Source organism: Echeneis naucrates, chromosome 10, assembly GCF_900963305.1.
Source record: "Echeneis naucrates chromosome 10, fEcheNa1.1, whole genome shotgun sequence".
In the NCBI taxonomy this organism is placed as follows: Eukaryota; Metazoa; Chordata; class Actinopteri; order Carangiformes; family Echeneidae; genus Echeneis; species Echeneis naucrates.
In genome coordinates this window covers 14,393,145-14,410,418 of record NC_042520.1, presented here as the reverse complement: position 1 = coordinate 14,410,418, position 17,274 = coordinate 14,393,145, and the positions used below count along the sequence as shown (strand labels likewise).

The 17,274-nt window shown below is 41.1% G+C and overlaps 3 protein-coding genes across 6 annotated transcripts; all 3 read right to left on the bottom strand.

Moving 5' to 3' along the window:
• Positions 1–136: 136 nt before the first annotated feature.
• Positions 137–5,667, bottom strand: ndfip1 (Nedd4 family interacting protein 1). Its single transcript, XM_029511961.1, has 8 exons — positions 5,498–5,667; positions 4,323–4,416; positions 3,153–3,292; positions 2,932–3,019; positions 2,531–2,655; positions 2,277–2,343; positions 2,056–2,164; positions 137–1,811 (listed from the first exon to the last, which is right to left on the bottom strand). The coding sequence occupies exons 1-7, from the start codon at positions 5,531–5,533 to the stop codon at positions 2,058–2,060; spliced, it is 657 nt and encodes a 218-aa protein (XP_029367821.1). The 5' UTR covers positions 5,534–5,667; the 3' UTR covers positions 137–1,811; positions 2,056–2,057.
• A 468-nt stretch (positions 5,668–6,135) lies between these two features.
• Positions 6,136–8,919, bottom strand: gnpda1 (glucosamine-6-phosphate deaminase 1). Of its 2 annotated transcripts, XM_029511959.1 has the most exons (6): positions 8,271–8,918; positions 7,728–7,829; positions 7,457–7,639; positions 7,186–7,370; positions 6,547–6,721; positions 6,136–6,419 (listed from the first exon to the last, which is right to left on the bottom strand). In XM_029511959.1, exons 1-6 carry the CDS (start codon positions 8,392–8,394, stop codon positions 6,358–6,360), a joined length of 831 nt encoding a protein of 276 aa, XP_029367819.1. In that variant the 5' UTR covers positions 8,395–8,918; the 3' UTR covers positions 6,136–6,357. The 2 variants fall into 2 exon arrangements, with proteins under 2 accessions (XP_029367819.1, XP_029367820.1); XM_029511960.1 differs by lacking the exon at positions 7,728–7,829 and having other exon boundaries at positions 8,271–8,919.
• Positions 8,920–9,183: 264 nt separating this feature from the next.
• hspa4b (heat shock protein 4b) lies at positions 9,184–16,014 on the bottom strand. 3 transcript variants are annotated; one of them, XM_029511951.1, is made up of 19 exons: positions 15,694–16,014; positions 15,030–15,105; positions 14,665–14,805; positions 13,864–13,986; positions 13,628–13,727; positions 13,363–13,496; positions 13,014–13,258; positions 12,819–12,895; positions 12,528–12,679; positions 12,289–12,395; positions 12,078–12,211; positions 11,730–11,914; positions 11,552–11,620; positions 11,077–11,232; positions 10,829–10,954; positions 10,603–10,710; positions 10,389–10,508; positions 10,078–10,239; positions 9,184–9,735 (listed from the first exon to the last, which is right to left on the bottom strand). In XM_029511951.1, exons 1-19 carry the CDS (start codon positions 15,801–15,803, stop codon positions 9,526–9,528), a joined length of 2,535 nt encoding a protein of 844 aa, XP_029367811.1. In that variant the 5' UTR covers positions 15,804–16,014; the 3' UTR covers positions 9,184–9,525. The 3 variants fall into 3 exon arrangements, with proteins under 3 accessions (XP_029367811.1, XP_029367810.1, XP_029367812.1); XM_029511950.1 differs by having other exon boundaries at positions 11,525–11,620; positions 15,030–15,087; positions 15,697–16,012; XM_029511952.1 differs by having other exon boundaries at positions 15,030–15,087; positions 15,697–16,012.
• Between the last annotated feature and the right edge of the window lie 1,260 nt (positions 16,015–17,274).

Here is a 17,274-nt window from a genome sequence, read left to right as displayed (position 1 = left end):
TTTTTTTAAATCCCCCAGTGCTTTAGCTTCATAATACTGACCTTACTGTTTCTTCTCTGCAGGTTTCTACATGTAGTAATGTGTTGGACCCTCACAGCTCAGTAACACAACAATAAATCCAGATAACACAGAGAGGACGCGTTAAAAGTGACATTTATTCAACACTAAACATTTTATATACAGTTTCATAACAACAAAACCCAAAGCTGCAGCGCCAACTCCACATAGAAATAAGCAGAATGTGTCTGTATCATAGCAGAAATATGAAGTTCTGAAGGCAGTTTGCTGGACATTAACTCCTATTGATGATAATGACTCAATTATGAAAAAGCATGTTATCCTGACATGTCCAATTCCTCTGAATTGCAGAACGAAACTAAAATCCTGAACTACTGCCTCATTAAATTCTTGCTCTACAAGTCTGAGACGGGATGGGATCATCCTCTGGGTTTTAAAGGTTATGTTTCTAAAAGTGCACCTGCATACAACATTCTGTGACAGTTTCGATACCCACACAACAACTAACATTTTACACCTCAAGAAGGAAAAAAAAAAAAAAAAAAAAAAAAAAAAAAAAAACACTACAACTCCTCCACCCCAAAAGAAGAAGAAGAAGAAAAAAAAAAAAAAAAAGCTCATCCATTTGTCAATTAAATCTTGACGTAAAACCCCATATGGAAAAGGAATTTGAGTTATTTTTATGTGCTTAGATAATGTGATCCACATGCTTCAGAGATCATTAACAGCTGAATTCCACACAGCCTCTTTTTACAAATAGCGCAGCTTTGCCACTGGCAGTGACGATGACAGAAGCAAAGGTCATGCTGTTTGATCTAAATGAGCTTTTTGAGGCCATGAACCAGAAAATGTGCTCATACACCCAAAAAAAAAGTAATCTTGGTTTCTGTCACTGTCCAAAAACTCAGCGCCCCCTCACTGCTCGGGGGGATTATCACTTGACATTTGTGTCCATCTGCTTTTTAGTTGCAGCTTCTTTTTGTTTAAAAATGCAGCATCATTATTTAAGATATATGTGACTTACACCATTGTTCCTCATGGGGGGGTCATTTCACCTGATTTAATGTACAAGGAAACATTTATAGGCAAAACACATGGGTGTCATTTGGGTGTATTCCACTGACACTGCATTTGAATCACAAACATGTATGTTTTATTGTGTCAATGCCCTTGATCAGCAGGTCCCAACATCTTAAAAGCGTAAATCAACACTGCCCCCTTCTGGTAGAAAAAGGGGCAACACTACTTAAAGCCTGGTGAGTGAAACGTGGTAATGCATGTACAAGCATTTACAGCCAAGTGAAACGTTGCTTTTTAAATGTATGTGGTATCTAAAAAAGCCTAAAAGATTCACATGGAGTGAGATTATTAGTGCAGCTTACAAAGTGTATTACATGCTATGGAAAGACTACAGTGCCGTATTCATTAATATCTGTTGGCTTGAAGTGTCACCAACATGAAACTTTCCCTATTTATTGACTCTTAAGGACAAATGCATGCTCAAATGCTACCATCAAATGATATAAAGGCGTTACTTATACATTACAGACTGAGATGTAAATAGCACTTAACATTCTCCACTAATGAGTACACCGAGGGACTATACTGCTAACCTTTTCCATTAATAAAGTTTCAAAGCAAAAATAATAAAACAAGTAATATTATTCCTGAATATTTTATTGAAAGTTTTCTTCGTCTGTAACTCATCTGGCTGATTTTTCTTATCAAGTGTCTTCATTTTAATTTGAAACTCTTCACTTGGGTTGGTAATGTCCAGTTCTTCCACATCCATCCTGAGTTCATGTCACAGGGAAATGTAAAAATAAAATATTTTAAAATGTACTTTCCTCAGTGAAGTCACACGGCTAGAGAAGATATGGCATTGGATTTGTTACATTTCAATTAAGTCACTGTGAGTTACATGAAAAATTTGCTTTATGAAGGGACTGAACTGTATGAATGAGTGAGTGAGTGAAAATGGCTCCCTTCAGAAACCTGACTGGTGAAAGTAACCAGAAAATATGCAATACGGCTCACCTCTAATAGATGAAGAGTACCCTTGTTCTGGGAAGAGTGGCATAGGTGGGATCAGCCAGTTTACGCACTCTGGAGTAGTTAACAAAGCCTCTGATGAACAGCATGAAGCCTGAAGTCCAAAGAAAAGATCAATCATGCAAAAACTTAAGACCATACACCACAACGCACTTCAAAAACAATGGACATGTTTAGTGGTTAATAAATGAATTTCTCTCACTTACCTAGGGCCAGGAACACCCACCACAACCAATACTGACCATCAAAGTAACCAGGGAAGTAGGTAGAAAACTGGAAACACAAGACAAGTCAGCTCGATGCATGATCCTTGAGTTGTCTGAGATTTAGAATTTAAAATTTCCTCTGAACTATTACCACAACAAACTAACCTACTGCAGTGTGAAGTAATGTACACACCAATGAATAGCCTTTTAATAGTTGAGCTGGTTTTGGTGTATATTTGACAAACAACTCTTACCCTGACAATAAGAACCCATTTGATGAGAGACAGGCCGAAGCCAGAGATGGCACCGTATCGACCAGCAGCTGATGTGGTCAAACAAAATGACAAGAAGAAGCCAATCCAGTTGAAGAGGAATGCCACTGGTGACCGAAAGAGAGTAATTAATGAAAAAAAAAAAAAAAAAAAAACACAACAACTTTTTGGAGCCTTTGAAGTATGTCAAATTTGGGTTATGTGAGTGTTTAACTCCAGGACAACCACACAGCAAATGTTACAACAAGGGAGTGTGTGTCTGCTTACAGATTTCACATGTATATCACAAAAATAACAGCTGGCTATATGCCAGCCCAATGTAAGTGAAACTAAAGGTTAGGTTTCTATTTCAACGAGAAAAGAAACAGTCTAAAAGTTCTTACTAAAAAAGGTGAGCATGAAGATGCCATCATTTCCTATTCGCAGCTGATCAGCATCTTCAAAGTCATCTCTGGCCACAAAGTCGTCCTCCTGCAGCGACGACAAAGAACACAGATACATTACACCAACACGCTTCTCCTCAAAATATTTTGTTTCTTGCTGAATTAATATGAGAAGAGAACAACTGTGATCAGTCTGAATAATATTTGAGGAGGAGACAGACCGTGACTCGACCGGTGACCAGAGGGATGGCTGATTCTGCTTTGCTTCTCTCAGCTTCGTCATAGGAGGGAAGAGTGGTGGCAACACTGTAGGATGGGGGGTTGGGAAATCTTCCTCCATCTTCTTTGTATTCAAAGAAAGCTGTTGAGGCAACAAGCAAATGACTATAAAAGAGCAGAGTGGATGTGTTTATCTTATAAACAGGATGGACTGTTGTTTTAAATCGTTTCATTACCTTTGAATGAAGATGGATTTGGCAAGAATGTACTTCATTTATAAAACATTGCAGTTTTTTAGCTTAGGAATAACAAATGGTCATATACGGACTGGACCAAATCTAACTCCTGCTGTTGTTTGTGATTTGGACTCTTATCTAGAGGAAGAAAAAACACTAGATAACTCTCTATTATATAACAGGACAGAGCTGCAGATAACTCTTCAGAAAGTCTAACAGGGAAATTGTGAAGTAAAGCTAAAGTTGTATAATGTTAACCGGTTCATCAGCTGTAATGGAGGTTAAACTGCTGAAAGACTACGATCTACTGTTAGCTCCTACAAACAGCTGAGCTGCAGTTTCATATGAGCAGGGCAGGAAAGGATGAGCTACAACAGGAAGAAACATGCTCTGTCCTATACGAGCCAGGACTCTTATCTGGGTCATCTGGCAGCAATCCAGAATCGTCATTTCTGTTGTTCAAACATAAACAGCACTGAATCTGATCACTGGACTCTCCCAGGAACAGCTCAAGGCTCTGGCCCACTTACACAACATGTTGATCTTTGCCCCCTGAAGGAGTAAGATTAGAAATATCAGACAATCCTAAAAGCCGACTCCCTCCTACAGTTAGTCTTTATTTGACAGAAGGAGGCTTTGGATAGAAAACTAGGGATGGGTTTTTACAGCAGGTAGATGTGCACGAGATTAGTACACGTACACCATCGATTGCATTGAACAGAAGTGTAGCTGTATTACAGCTCCAGCTATAAAACTATTTGAACTGCTTACAACTGTGTTTTTTTTTAATCTTCAATCACACTGTTACTGCTTTCACTTTTACCTGAGGAGAATTATTAACTTTTATTTAAGTGCAGGACGTGAATACTTCTTTCTCTTCTGATTCAGAGCAATCTGACATTTACTAGGATGTGATGAGCTGAGAAACTTCCTAACCTGCATTTGCTGCAGCAATGCTGCTGTATGGTGGTGGTGCATCTGGAGCAGGACCCTCCTGGGATGGCTGGGCCGGCTCCTCCTCATTCACCAGCTGACGACATGTTAATAAGTGACAACACAACCTGGGTTAAAATGATAGTATGGCCTACAGGAACTCTCTACTTGTTGGCTGTTCTAAATAAAGTGTAGAAAAGCAAACATGATGGGCTCAATGACACCAAACACGGTTCAACAAATATATGTTTGTCAACTGTTAATGATTCAAGGAAGCTTTATTTTATTTTGTGACTTTTGTGACATTTGAACTGTGGCAGCTATTCCTGCAACATTTATGGTTGCAGTTGGCCATTACAGACAAAGTAACAGCAAGTCACGGGGCAGACAGCTTTGTGTAAACATTGCGAGAAAGATCCTTTATTTATGTCATTTTATTCAGTAAAAAAGACTACCAAGTGTGTTTAAATTGTAATGGCTTTATTTTCTGAAACTTCTTTCTCTGCTGCACACAGCTCTTCTGCCGTGAACAGGTATTGAACAGGCAGCGTTCAGATGGATTGTGCTGACTCCTCAGAGAGAAATGGCCTTAAAATAGCACCATAAATGTCGCATTTGTGTCATTGAGATGCAACAAGTGTCCCTGGTGGACATGTCTGCAACCATCCCTTATCAAAGCAGGAGAGGTCACTTACACTGCTTCCTCAGGTGATACACAGGTGATTACACATCACAGCATCTTCATGGGAATTAACACAAGGGACTGGCTGCACATCTATATCAGGACTCTGATCCTGTTTGCACTGTAGCTTTGAGCTACTGGAAGGCCGGATCGCTGACTGATCCAGGATTGTGAGGTAGTCCTGGATCAGGGCTACCAAAAGTGACACCTCACGGCACTTTGGGTTCAGGCCTGCCAAGACCAGATGACTAACTGGCTGCAGAATGACAACGGGCTGCACAGACTTCAAGTTACAAGGCACATGGTTGCTATTTTCTTTCGGGTTAGGCCATTCAGTTTGAAAAAGGGTGTGCTGTCGCAGAACGAGGCTGCCCGGTCAACAAGTGTCGGTGCAGCTCGTCGTTCCTCCCTGACATGCTAATGTTAACAGCTCTGATCCAGGGAGCAGCCGGCTAACTGTTAGCTTCATTTAGCGTGGCAGTAAACGCTGACCTACCTCCTGATATCTGACGTTGCTGTTTTGCTCTGCCATTGTGGAAGAGGAGCAAAGTGTTTCAGACGTCCTCTTCCCTCAGTTCGGCTGTGAAAGTGTGTTGTGTGAGAGGAATCTCGCCGACGGACTAGCAGAGATGAGGTTAACTCCTAGTCGGCCATCTCCTTCCTTCTCCCTCCTGACACTGAGTCCGCTGACGCCTTCACGGCTCCTCGGACATTCCAAGTACTAGTGTATCGCACATAAACGACTCGATTCATAAATTGTAAAACTAGATTCAAATTCTGTTATGTCTCTGTCATTAGTTTAGTGCCACGATGTGAAATCATTTCCCTCACTAAGACAAGTAGTGTTTTCAAAACGTATAGTAATATCAAAATCAAAATGAGCAATTTGTACTTTAAGTGTCAGACCATGCAGATCTGTCACGCCTACAGTATTGTGTTATTGTATTAAACTCCTGCAACATTATATTGGGTTGTCTGTGTTCTTACAAACCTTATAAACATACAATGAATTTGTTTAATGTGTGAAATGGGAAGATTACTTGCAGCTCTTAAAGGCATCACGAACTGTTCCGTGTTGTCATGTGGCGAGGAGAAAACTGAAAACCACAGCTCAGTCACAAAACACTCAGGATATACAAATTAAACCCACTTTATTACAAAGAGCAAATGAGTGATTCCGCTAAGTTACGAATCCCCTTAATGAACACTGACCTATTCTACAAAGGTCAGTTGTGGCCAACCCAAGCACTGCTTGATGTTCACCAGTGTATCAGAAGACAAAGGAATTGTTGGAGTGTTAATTTTTGAAAAAAAAAAAATGCCTCATGAACCCACAAATGTTAAAGTCGCCATAGATCAGTTGTTCTTTGAGTCTTCAGTAAGTGACTCCACCAACTTGTTGTGCACATGCATCATTCCTAAAGAAAGAACAAGACAGCATTTTTACACGATTCATGTCAGTGTTTCATATGTACCATTTTTCTTAATCCAAATGTAAATGGAATATTTCAGGTGTTACAGCTCTGTGATTTATTTGTGTCTCACCTTTAAAATACTTCACAGTTTTGACCCGCAGCTCCAGAGTGGCATCTTCATCACATACAAAAACAGTCTGTGGGTGCTGTTGAAACGCAGACACTGTCCACATGTGATTCACACCTTCCTCTATTGCTTTGTACAACGCAAATGCCTTGTGAGCTCCAGTGATGAGAATCATGACCTGAGTGAAAAAATCAAAATGTGCTGAGTACATAACCCTTTTTATCATGCACTGAATTTCTCACTTTCACATATGTATGTCATATATATATATATATATATATATATATATATATATATATATATATATTTGTATTCTTTTGTATTTGATTTTGATTATTTAATTTTCAAATTTTCCATATACAATGTCTCATGATGTCTACACCAGAACCAATGTCTGTTTCATCAACCCTGCAACCATGGAAAGTATTGTTTTTTGGGAAAAAACTAAAACCCAACAACAAAACAAAAAACTCAATAAAAAATGTAAATTGCAATATGTGACCAGTAGCCTCTATGGCTGAGAACATGCAATGTGAAATTGGTGGTACAAAATTCCTGAGTATTATTTTTATTATTCTGCTTAATTGAATGAGCATGAAGAAATTATGCTTAAAGTAGCTGATGGTATTACAGGTTACCAACCTCCTTTGCATCCATGACAGTTCCCACTCCCACAGTCAGAGCCATGGTGGGCACCTTTGACAGATCCCCATCAAAGAATCTGGCATTAGCCATGATAGTGTCCTTTGCCAAAGTCTTCACCCTTGTCCTGGAAACCAGGCTCGAACCAGGCTCATTAAATGCAATGTGGCCATCAGGCCCAATACCTAAAAAAGGACAATAACAGCAGTTTTGATTTTTACTGCTGCAGTTAGCTACAGTATATTCACTGTCAACACTGTGACCTTCTAACCTCCGACAAAGAGCTGGATTCCCCCAGCAGCTGTAATCTTTCCCTCAAAGGCTTCACATTCTGCTTGCAGGTCGGCAGTGTTGCCATCAAGGATGTGTGTGTTCTCTGCTTTTATGTCAATGTGCTTGAAAAAGTTATTCCACATGAAGGAGTGGTAGCTCTCAGGGTGTTCTCTGGGAAGTCCTGTTAACGATTTTATGACAGTTCATACCCAACATTTCAGGAATTCCCCAACTTTTTGATGTATTAAGAAAGATTGGCGACACCTTACCTACATATTCATCCATGTTGAATGTCTTCACATACTGGAATGATATCTCTCCGTTTTTGTAGTATTCAATCAGTTTCTTGTAACAACCCAGAGGTGTGCTTCCTATAGAAAGAAAGAAATTTGATTACAAGGAACAGAAGTGAAATTGATGTACTTATTTCCTGAGTCACAGGACCTTGCCATTTTGGAAATGTTCATGTAATTCCTCTTCTATTTTTCAGAGAAAATTTCTTCCTTTTTTTTTTTTTACTCCATTTCATTATTGTATTTGTTGCATGGCTTCATTAGAGAACAAATGTACATGCAAAACAGTTTGGGTCATAGATTGTTGCGGTTATGGCAGAATGCAACATATTGACCTTTCGTTTTAAGTACTTGTACTTTCTATTGTGTAAGCGGGTCCAATGGATATTTCCTCTAGAGTCACTGAATCAGCAGATGTGAGGGGAAATGCATCACAAGTGCAGAGTATCTCCAGTGGTGACTGATGAAAACCCCTCATATGTGGAGTGTTTGGGTGGGTCGGGGTGCCCTCCTACTCACCTGTGGGGAGCCCCAGGGTGAAATATCTGTCCGGGCCGGGCTTGAACAGTAAAATCTTGTTTCTGATGTATTTTGCTGCCCACTCGCTCGCCTGATCGTAGTCATTGAGTATGATCAGCTTCATTGTCCTGGAGAAATCAGAAAAAAAAACCGATTTGCTTTTTCTGGAAAAGCTCAGCTTTGGGGTAAATCCGAACAAAACACGCCTTAATCAGACTTTAGACCCACCGAGGAAACTATAACATGCAGCGACGGGATGTTGAGATCAGGATTGCTAAACAAGGTGACGCAGCCGCCGAGTATATGATCAAAACTTTCGCTGCAGTGTTATGATCCCGATAAATCAGAGTCCGTCTGCACCTTAGACCATCTGTGACTTCTCCTCGGAGCGTTTTAGAGTCCGGGCTCGGAGCAAACAGGATCTTGAACGGATCATGTGATTCCCGCAGCGGATGGGAACAGGAAGACTCTCGTTAGCTTGTTGGCTATGTGCTGGGAAGCACTGTTGACTTTTCACACGGCTCCGAAGTGTTTCAAAGCTTTACAAGCCATGACAGTCCCGAGTCCAGCCCCAAACCGAACAGAGGAGGAAAAACTGGAAACTCTGGACGAGCCCTGCAGAGTTTATGTCAGCTCATAACAGCTCGTCAGCGTGGCTGCGGAGCGTTAAGATGTATTGTCACGTGATCACGATTTAGCGCCTATGATCGATTAATCTAGCGAGGAGGGTTTTACCCGGTCAACAGGCAACAGCACCAGCCAAAGTCATTTCAAATTTTCCTCCAATGTTTCAGCTTTTTAATATAAAGAGGTGGAGCCTGAGTGATTTTAAGACTTTGCTATGTCATGAGAAAACCTGAGCCCACGAAGTGTACCTGGGTGTCTTTGGCCAACGCAATAAAAAGGGGAAAAGTGATTTTCAATAACTTTATTAAAACCGTATTGTGACACAGACTAGAACACTTACAGAGCACACAACAGAAATAAATACCATCATGTGTACAGCGCTCGTTGTCGAACAGGCTTATTGCGGCTGGCTTTTGATTTATGTCATCCAGAAAGAGAGAGGGCATGCTATGTCATCAGACAGACACCACCAGGAGCTGGGCTCTGAGTGCTAATCAAACTGCCTGCGTTTCACTGTGGAGTACAGTTCCTCTAACACTTCACCTGCTCTCATATATACCCAGATTGCATCTCAATCTGAAGCAACACGCTCCCGTTTAGCTTTGCTTCAGGGAGGCGTCAGGCTGCTTTAATCGAGGTCCATGTCAGGCTTCTTTTCTGTTGTTTCTGAGGTGGGGTTGCCTGTGTTCTCGGCCGTTCCCTTGTCTGGACTCGCCTCTTCCTGGGGCTTCTCCTGACCGTTGACAGGCCCGTTCTGGTCTGCAGGTGTGTCCTCCTTGGGAAGCTCTACCTTGGGTTTGGGCTTGGTCACAATTGGGTTACAAGCAGAAAACAGCTCCTGGACAGTGACACAACACAGCATGAAGACATTGTTTTAGATATAGAAATACAGTTACCCCAGAATCTTTGGCCCAATAAGTAATTGTAATATAGAAACCAAAGTTATTCATGGTCCTGCTAGACATTTGACCTCAGTCTGCCAACCTATACATATATAAGTGTGTTTATGTTGGTCACCCATAAGGAAATATGCCATTTGAGAGTATTTTTGACAAATGTAGCCATTTTAATTTTCTTAAGATTTGTATGATGCATGTATGGGATTATGCATTTTAAATTTCCTGCATCCCATTTTTCTCAGTGCTCTGACTTATTGGTAATCTCATGCATAAATCCTTACCCTTGTTTTTGCTTGAATGTCTTTAACTTTAACAGAGGGATCCACCGTCAAGCTCTGTTTGCTCTGCTGGTTCATGGCACTGTTCATCCAGATCATTGCATCACTGGCCAGTTTGTCAACTTTGGAGACATCTGCCTCATCCAAATGGTCATACTGCTCCTCCTGGAAAGAAACAGAAAGTTGCTGTACCAATTTCCAAATGCATTATTCCTTTTATTTATAATGATGCCTTCAGCTTATATGTGACAGAGAGATGAACAGAAATCACCAAATGTGTTTTAAAGGGTTCTCAGTACAAACAATTATTTTACCTTCATTTTAAATGCTTCGACAAATTTCATGTACTGCTGGATCTGTTTCCCCAGTTCCTCAAAAGCTTTAGGTCTCTCTTCAGCCTCTGTATACCTCTCTTGGATGGGCTGGCCAAGTTTCTGCAGAGTGAACGGTATACATGTCCATTCAACAATATCAACGTTTTCATTAAGTAACTGTAGGAAAGAAAATAAAAACTATAGCAATAGCTACCTTTAACTCTGCCAGTTTGTCAATGTACACCTGTTTAGGTTGGTCCTCTCCATCTTCATAAAGCCAATTTTCAGTGTCTTCCAGTTTTAATGACAGAGCATCTCGGTCCTAAAATTATAGAAAATTATTTCATAATATATAAAAAGGAAAGCAAAATTTTGGTGCAGTGATTATAAGGTGATAGTGTTATTTTTGTCTTGTAATGAATAAGTGATTGCTTACTCACAGATTCACTGACAAACTTTTCCAGCATTCCATGTAGTTTGTCCCTCATGTCGTACACATACTCCTCTACGTTATTCTTAGCGTCATTTCTTTCCTTCTCTAGTTTGTCCTGCATGATCATTTTACCCTGTGGAAAAACCACACAGAAACTGTAACTGGCAAACACTATAAAAGATTGAGTAATTAAAGATGGCAACTTGTTGGTGGGGTTTTGTCATGTCTGAATGTGATGGCTAAAAGCCTAGTTACCTCATTTTCAACAAAAAGATTGAGCATGTCATCTGCTAGCTGCCACTGTGGACTGTTTTCAATTGGAAGCTCCAGCACTTTTGTTTTCACTTTGGGCTTTTTGGCTTGTGGGGGCTGGTCAGACTTCTTCTCGCTTTTACCCTCCTGTGTGGTAGTCTAAAAAGAGGAGAATAGGCACTGAAATTCAAAGTTTCATTGAAATTAAAGGCACCAAACAATGTTATCTGTTGCACAAGCTCTGAGTTTAATCTATCTTTATGAAACATTCAAACTTATTTTTCATTTGCACACTGTTAGAGAAGTTCAGTGCAATTCAGTGCTATAATATGGGGTATTATACTGTACTACACTGTGTTTCAGTGGTTTACCAGCAACTCCATACATGAAGATGAAAATGTGCATTACTTTGTTGAATATTAGTTTCTTAAATATATGGTTTGTTACTTACCTCCATCTCTTCATTTTCTCGTGGCACCTTCTCTTCGGTTTCTTGCTGACCATCTCCCTGTCCTGGAAGCTCATCCTGATCAGTCTGCATCTTGTGCTGCATTAGGGACAAATACCAGACATGCCTTTTTTCTATAAACAGAGGCAAAGATAGTAATCTGATGCTCATTGTCGACAGAATGCAGGCACTTATTAGTTTGAAGTACCTCTCCATCTTTCGCAGTGGCCTGTTCTGTTTCCATAGGTTCCTCTGTTTCATCGGACTTCTGAACTTCAACAAGAGAAGCACTAGACACACTGAAGATACCATGGATGTTCACCCGCACCTTAACTTTCACCTTAGAACTCTCCCCTGATGCTTGTGGGACAACCTTCTGGATCATAAACTGACCTACAGGGAAGAAAAAAAAAAAACTGTCAAAACCAAAATCAGATAAATCTATGTGACGGGAAGTTGATATAGTATCCTTATACCAAGTGTGGTTTTGAGTATTTAAACCCCAAAATGAGAGTGTATGTCAGAATCTAAGTCAGAAATCACATAGAAAGCTTACCAATAGTGGGATCAGGGTAGGGCAGCTCATTGGGACTGTTGTAGTAAGCCTCCAAAGAGAAAGGCTCTTTCCGGTAAAAGGTCAACACTTTGGAGAAAGGGGCTGCATGGTTCTTGTGAAACACCTCACAATCACTGCAACAAATGATCTTTATTATATTGCAAAGTTAAGACTATAAAAACTAAAGAAAAAGAGAATGGAGGTTGTTTACCTAACACCTTCCTCTGCAGCAGAATGCCACTTCAAGGAGATGGGATAGGGGACAATGTCTGTGATGGAGAATTCACGCACCTTGAAGGCAGGTGACAGGATTGCACACTGTGGAAACAACCAATATTTTTTAAATGATAATAGCAAATGATAGCAGTAAAAGGAAAGAAGGCGACAATTTCACAATGAGCAATAGTAGGGTTAAAATCGGAAGAACATGAAAACCAGACTGTAACATACCTGCAGGGCACATCCTCTGGCAACAGCTTCGTCAGCATTTAGTGTTGTGCTTAATTCTTTCCCGAAGAATTTGCTGATTCTCTCTTTGACAGCAGGGATCCTGGAAGCGCCACCAACTATCTCAACTGCATAGATGTCTTCTTTTTTAAGTTCTTATTAAACAAAAACACAATTTCAGTATGACAAACAGGTGACCCGTTTGAATACCGCATATTTTGAACAACAGTGAACTAACAAGAGTGTCAGACAAATAAAGTGAAGTAAATGACAACTGGGTAAAATAACACTCACTGGCAAGTTCCAGCAGACTCTGCAGTGGAGGCTCTACTCTGGCCAGAATATCAGCACACATTTCTTCAAAGTGACCCCTTGTGCAACAGAAAAGAGAGAAACTATTTAAACTTAAATCTAACAGTAGGACTCTGTAGATAAAAATCATGCATTGGAAAAATATATTATGAATTCCTAAAATATCAAGTGGCTCACCTGTTCAGTTTTCCAGAGACATCAATGTCATTCATGAAGCACTCGATGTTGAGTGGCAGGTCTGAGGAGTTGGCACTCATGAGTTTTTTCAGTTTTTCACACTCCTGGTAGAGCCTGACCAGAGCCCTTGGCTTTGACTTGACATCAAGCTTGTATTTCTTGCTAAATTCCTCACAGAAATGCTTGACCAGTACTCCATCAAAGTCCTTGCCTCCCAACTCTGGGTCACAGGCTGTAGCAAGGACCTGAGAAACGTGGAAAAGGGGCAAAAAAGAGCTACAGTTAAGAAACAGTCTTTTATAGATTAATAATTAATTTACATTGTGATAATTCTCTCATACAGACACACCTTGAGTTTGCCTTTGTTAAAGGCACACACTGATGTCTGGTATCCAGAATGACCCAGGTCCACAAACACCACATTTCTGGCCTTCTCCTCGGGAGCAGGGAGATCCTGTTTATAGATCCCATATGCTAATGCAACTGTAAGGAAAATTGTTCAATTATAACTACACTCAGCAGGTTCTTGAGGGTAGTACAGAGATGCATCAGTGATGCAAATCCTTGGCTAGGCCCCACCCAAAAAAAAAAAAAAACCAAACCCATGTACAGACCTGCAGTTGTTTCATTCATAAGCCTAAGGCAGTTGAGTCCAGCAATTTGAGCAGCATCTACTACTGATCTCCTCTCAGCATCCGTGTAGTAGCAGGGAACCTGATTACAAGAGAAAAGCATTGAAAATGGGTAGTTTTGTTTCAAGACCCAGGCCCAGTGATCAGATCGAAGTTGGGCGTTCAAACTTTGGTAAGGATGTCATAAAAGAACTGAACATTAGCATGTTAACACTTACAGAGATAACACAGTCAGCCACAGGCTTCTTTAGTGCGTTCTCTGCTGTCTCCTTCAGCTTGGTCAGCAGCATCGCAGTAACTTGTTCAATGCTGAACACCTTCTCCTCCTCCATGTACATTACCTTCAGAAACAGTTAAATAGGCAGACAAGACCAGACTATTAGGGCTGAAAAATACTGGTTTTTATAGCAAGCAAAAAAAAAAAAAAAAAACTTAATTAGTTAAGAAAACATAACCATCTACTTAAAAGTCTAAATAAAAATACATGCATGTTATCATAAATCTACCAAATATCACTTTTCCAAGGATGCATGGATTGACTTATTTGCTCGATTGTACTAAATGTCTTCACACACTAAAGTTGCTCAGTACGTTTTGACAGTGTTGCTTATATATTCACTGTATTATCCAGAATTCATTTCAAATTTCATCACAGCTTGTGATTAATCAGAAAATATTGTCTTTTTGTCATGGTGATTCAAGGCCAGTGTTTAAATTAATCCATTAATATGCCCTAGGCCTTTCTCGTTGCTGTGGCTGAGAACACTGAAAGAATTATTATGATCTAAATATTACAGTGCAAGACAATAAGTGCCTGGACAGGCTGACTAAATAACAATATAGGGAATAATTGCCAATCTCTTGCATATCTCAAAGTGAAAGCAGAGTGGATATGTGTTTTCCCAAAGACAGTAATGTAGTATGTCTAATGTGTCTGGGCTACAATGAGTGCAATCAACTGATTAGCACACACTCTAATGTCTCAGTTCAAGTATGCATCTTGTTCCTTGTTCTCTTACCTTAATGCCAGTTGTTCCAGTGGGCATCTGTGCAATATCATAGACCAGACTGTTTTTGAGGCACTGCACATAAGGATCTGAAAACGCCCTGCCATGAAATCTCTTGAAACCTTGGACTGTGTTCTTGCAGTTTGTGACAACCTATTCAACAAGAAACAGAGAAAAAAAAAAAACTAATCACAATTAAGAAAATTTGTGGATTCATGACATGACAGTGTGTCCTGTGTTGGTGCTGAATTTGATACGGTGTATGTCCACGTAGGAGATTGCACATGCTCATAATGTATGCAATAATGGAACAGGAGTCCAACCGGTCATGGTAGCGATCAGCTCCTCATGATAACAAGACCTAAGAAGAGACATACCTGGCTTTTTGCAGCTGCACCAATAGAGCGGTTCCGGGGTCCAAAGGAAACACATGCTCTATAAATAGAAAACACAATCCCGGTAATTAATCTCCAATGATGCAGCCTCATACATGGTAGATGTAAGCAGCAATAAAGCGTTAATTGACTTAACGTGATATCGATTTCACGTATTAACATCTTTGATATTTATGTATAAATTCCAAACTAATCTATTGGTATCTTCGGGTGAGTATGCGGCTGGAAAATGTAGTACAATAGATTCCTTAAGCCGTTTTGACAGCCTGGATCCGGCCTCCTCCCATCATGCGCTCATTCATGCCTGTTATAAAAAAATCCCCACCTGACTCTGCAGGTCAGTCATTGCAGACTTTAATTTAACTTCAATGTAATAGTGTGTTAAGAGGCCACGCGTTTCATCCCAGCATGTGAGGAGGGCCGGTATTTGTTCCCAATAACAATGGTTTGGTCCCGGCTACCGTTAGCTTTAGCACTCACATGCTGCTTCCTGTTGTGAAATCTGTTAGCATGCTAACTAGCCAAGCAGCTAGCCACGTTAGCTCCCCTCCACATAAGGATGGAGGGAGGCGAATCCTCCCGCTCGTCGTCCCCGCTGTCGGATGCGAAGACCCCGGTCACACGGACGGCGGGGTCTCAGGGTACTCACGGTGTGCTCCGGTCGCTGTATTCATTGGCGACTGTCTCAATCCCTCCGGCTCTGGCTACCGCCACATAGCAGTTCATGAACCCGACATCAAATCCGACAACTGACATCTTCTGCTGCTGATTACACGGCGCAGGGAGCGAAAGCTACGAGGATGATCGGACACACGGCTCAGGGCTAAAGGCGGCAGCGGCGGCTACGATGGCTCTTAGTCAGCAGACGAGGGTCGACTCTTGTTCCTGTCCCATAAAACCGAGCGGCAGCATGCAGGAGGAACACCGGCTGATGCGTGAGGGCGTTCAGGATTTTTCTGACCGACCGGCGACCAATAGCATCCGACTGCAGAGACGCCGCAGCCGAGGATCGTGCGCCACCCACCGGCCACAGATGGGCAGCACAGCGGCGTTCAGGGGTCTATTTCAGTGATCATGGTACCGTCTTATACACGTTATATCCGGCAGAGCGATGGAAATGCTTATCGCTTGCCTTATAACTATCTTGCCTGTTACTGTAATGTTATGATGACCACCCCGACGATAGTAGGAATATTTACAAGTCACCCTCCCCATTTTCTTCAATATCAGGAAAACACATCCTCCCACATCCAGAGGTGACGTCATAATGTTGCTTAAAGGGCATACTGCATGTTACATTTTTTAGACATATATATAATCTTGTCCATAAAAATAACCTTTGAAACGTTAACGGAGGTTTGAATTTATTTTTCAAGACATAAGAGTGCATATTTAGTCCAAAAGCTGAGCCGAACTGAGCTAAGCCTCTAAAAACGCTCTTTTTTTCCAACACCGCGTCATATGACGTAGGCAGAGGGAGCAGTCCGCTCGGCTCTGCAGTCACTCAGTGTGGGAGGAGGTTGTTAGCGGTCACATCGGCTGTGTTATAGTCAGTGTGTTTTCAGTAGTGTTGTGTTGCATTTATTTATCATTGTCAGTGTAAATGATTGCGTTTGTGGAGGTTGCACAAACTCCAGCCTGTCAGGACATCGAGTCCACAGCTTTCCTAACAGGAACGCCGCTATCCTCCGTGCCTGGGTGCGTTTTGTGCACTTCATGGCTGCATCAGCTATGACAAACTACCCTTCAGGATTATCAACCAAGCTATCAACATGGGATTCCGGAGTAAGACCCAGGTGCTGCCTTCGGTGCACACAGCCTCCTCAGCTCAGCTGTCCGAAGCAGGCTCCAGTTGTGCCGGAGAAATGTAGTTTGACAAATCTGCTGAACATTCAGCATTATTATGTACTTTATTACCCTAATTCATAAATGGAAAATATGAATGATGCATATAAGTGAATTTCCCTCAGGATAAATAAAGTAGATATCTATCATATGTGTCATATTTCTAATAAAAAATGAAATATATATATATATAATATTTCTGTTTCCCAGCTCGGGATGTAAAGTAAAAATGCAGATGGAGGATGCTGGTCTACCGATTTTTTTCTGCCGTTTAAACTTGAGCAGGACGGTGGTTCGCGTTAACGACCAGCAATTAGGAGCTCTCGGATTCGATCCTCAGTAGGAGCAGCTGGTTAGCTGTCGAAGAGAGACGGGGCTACAG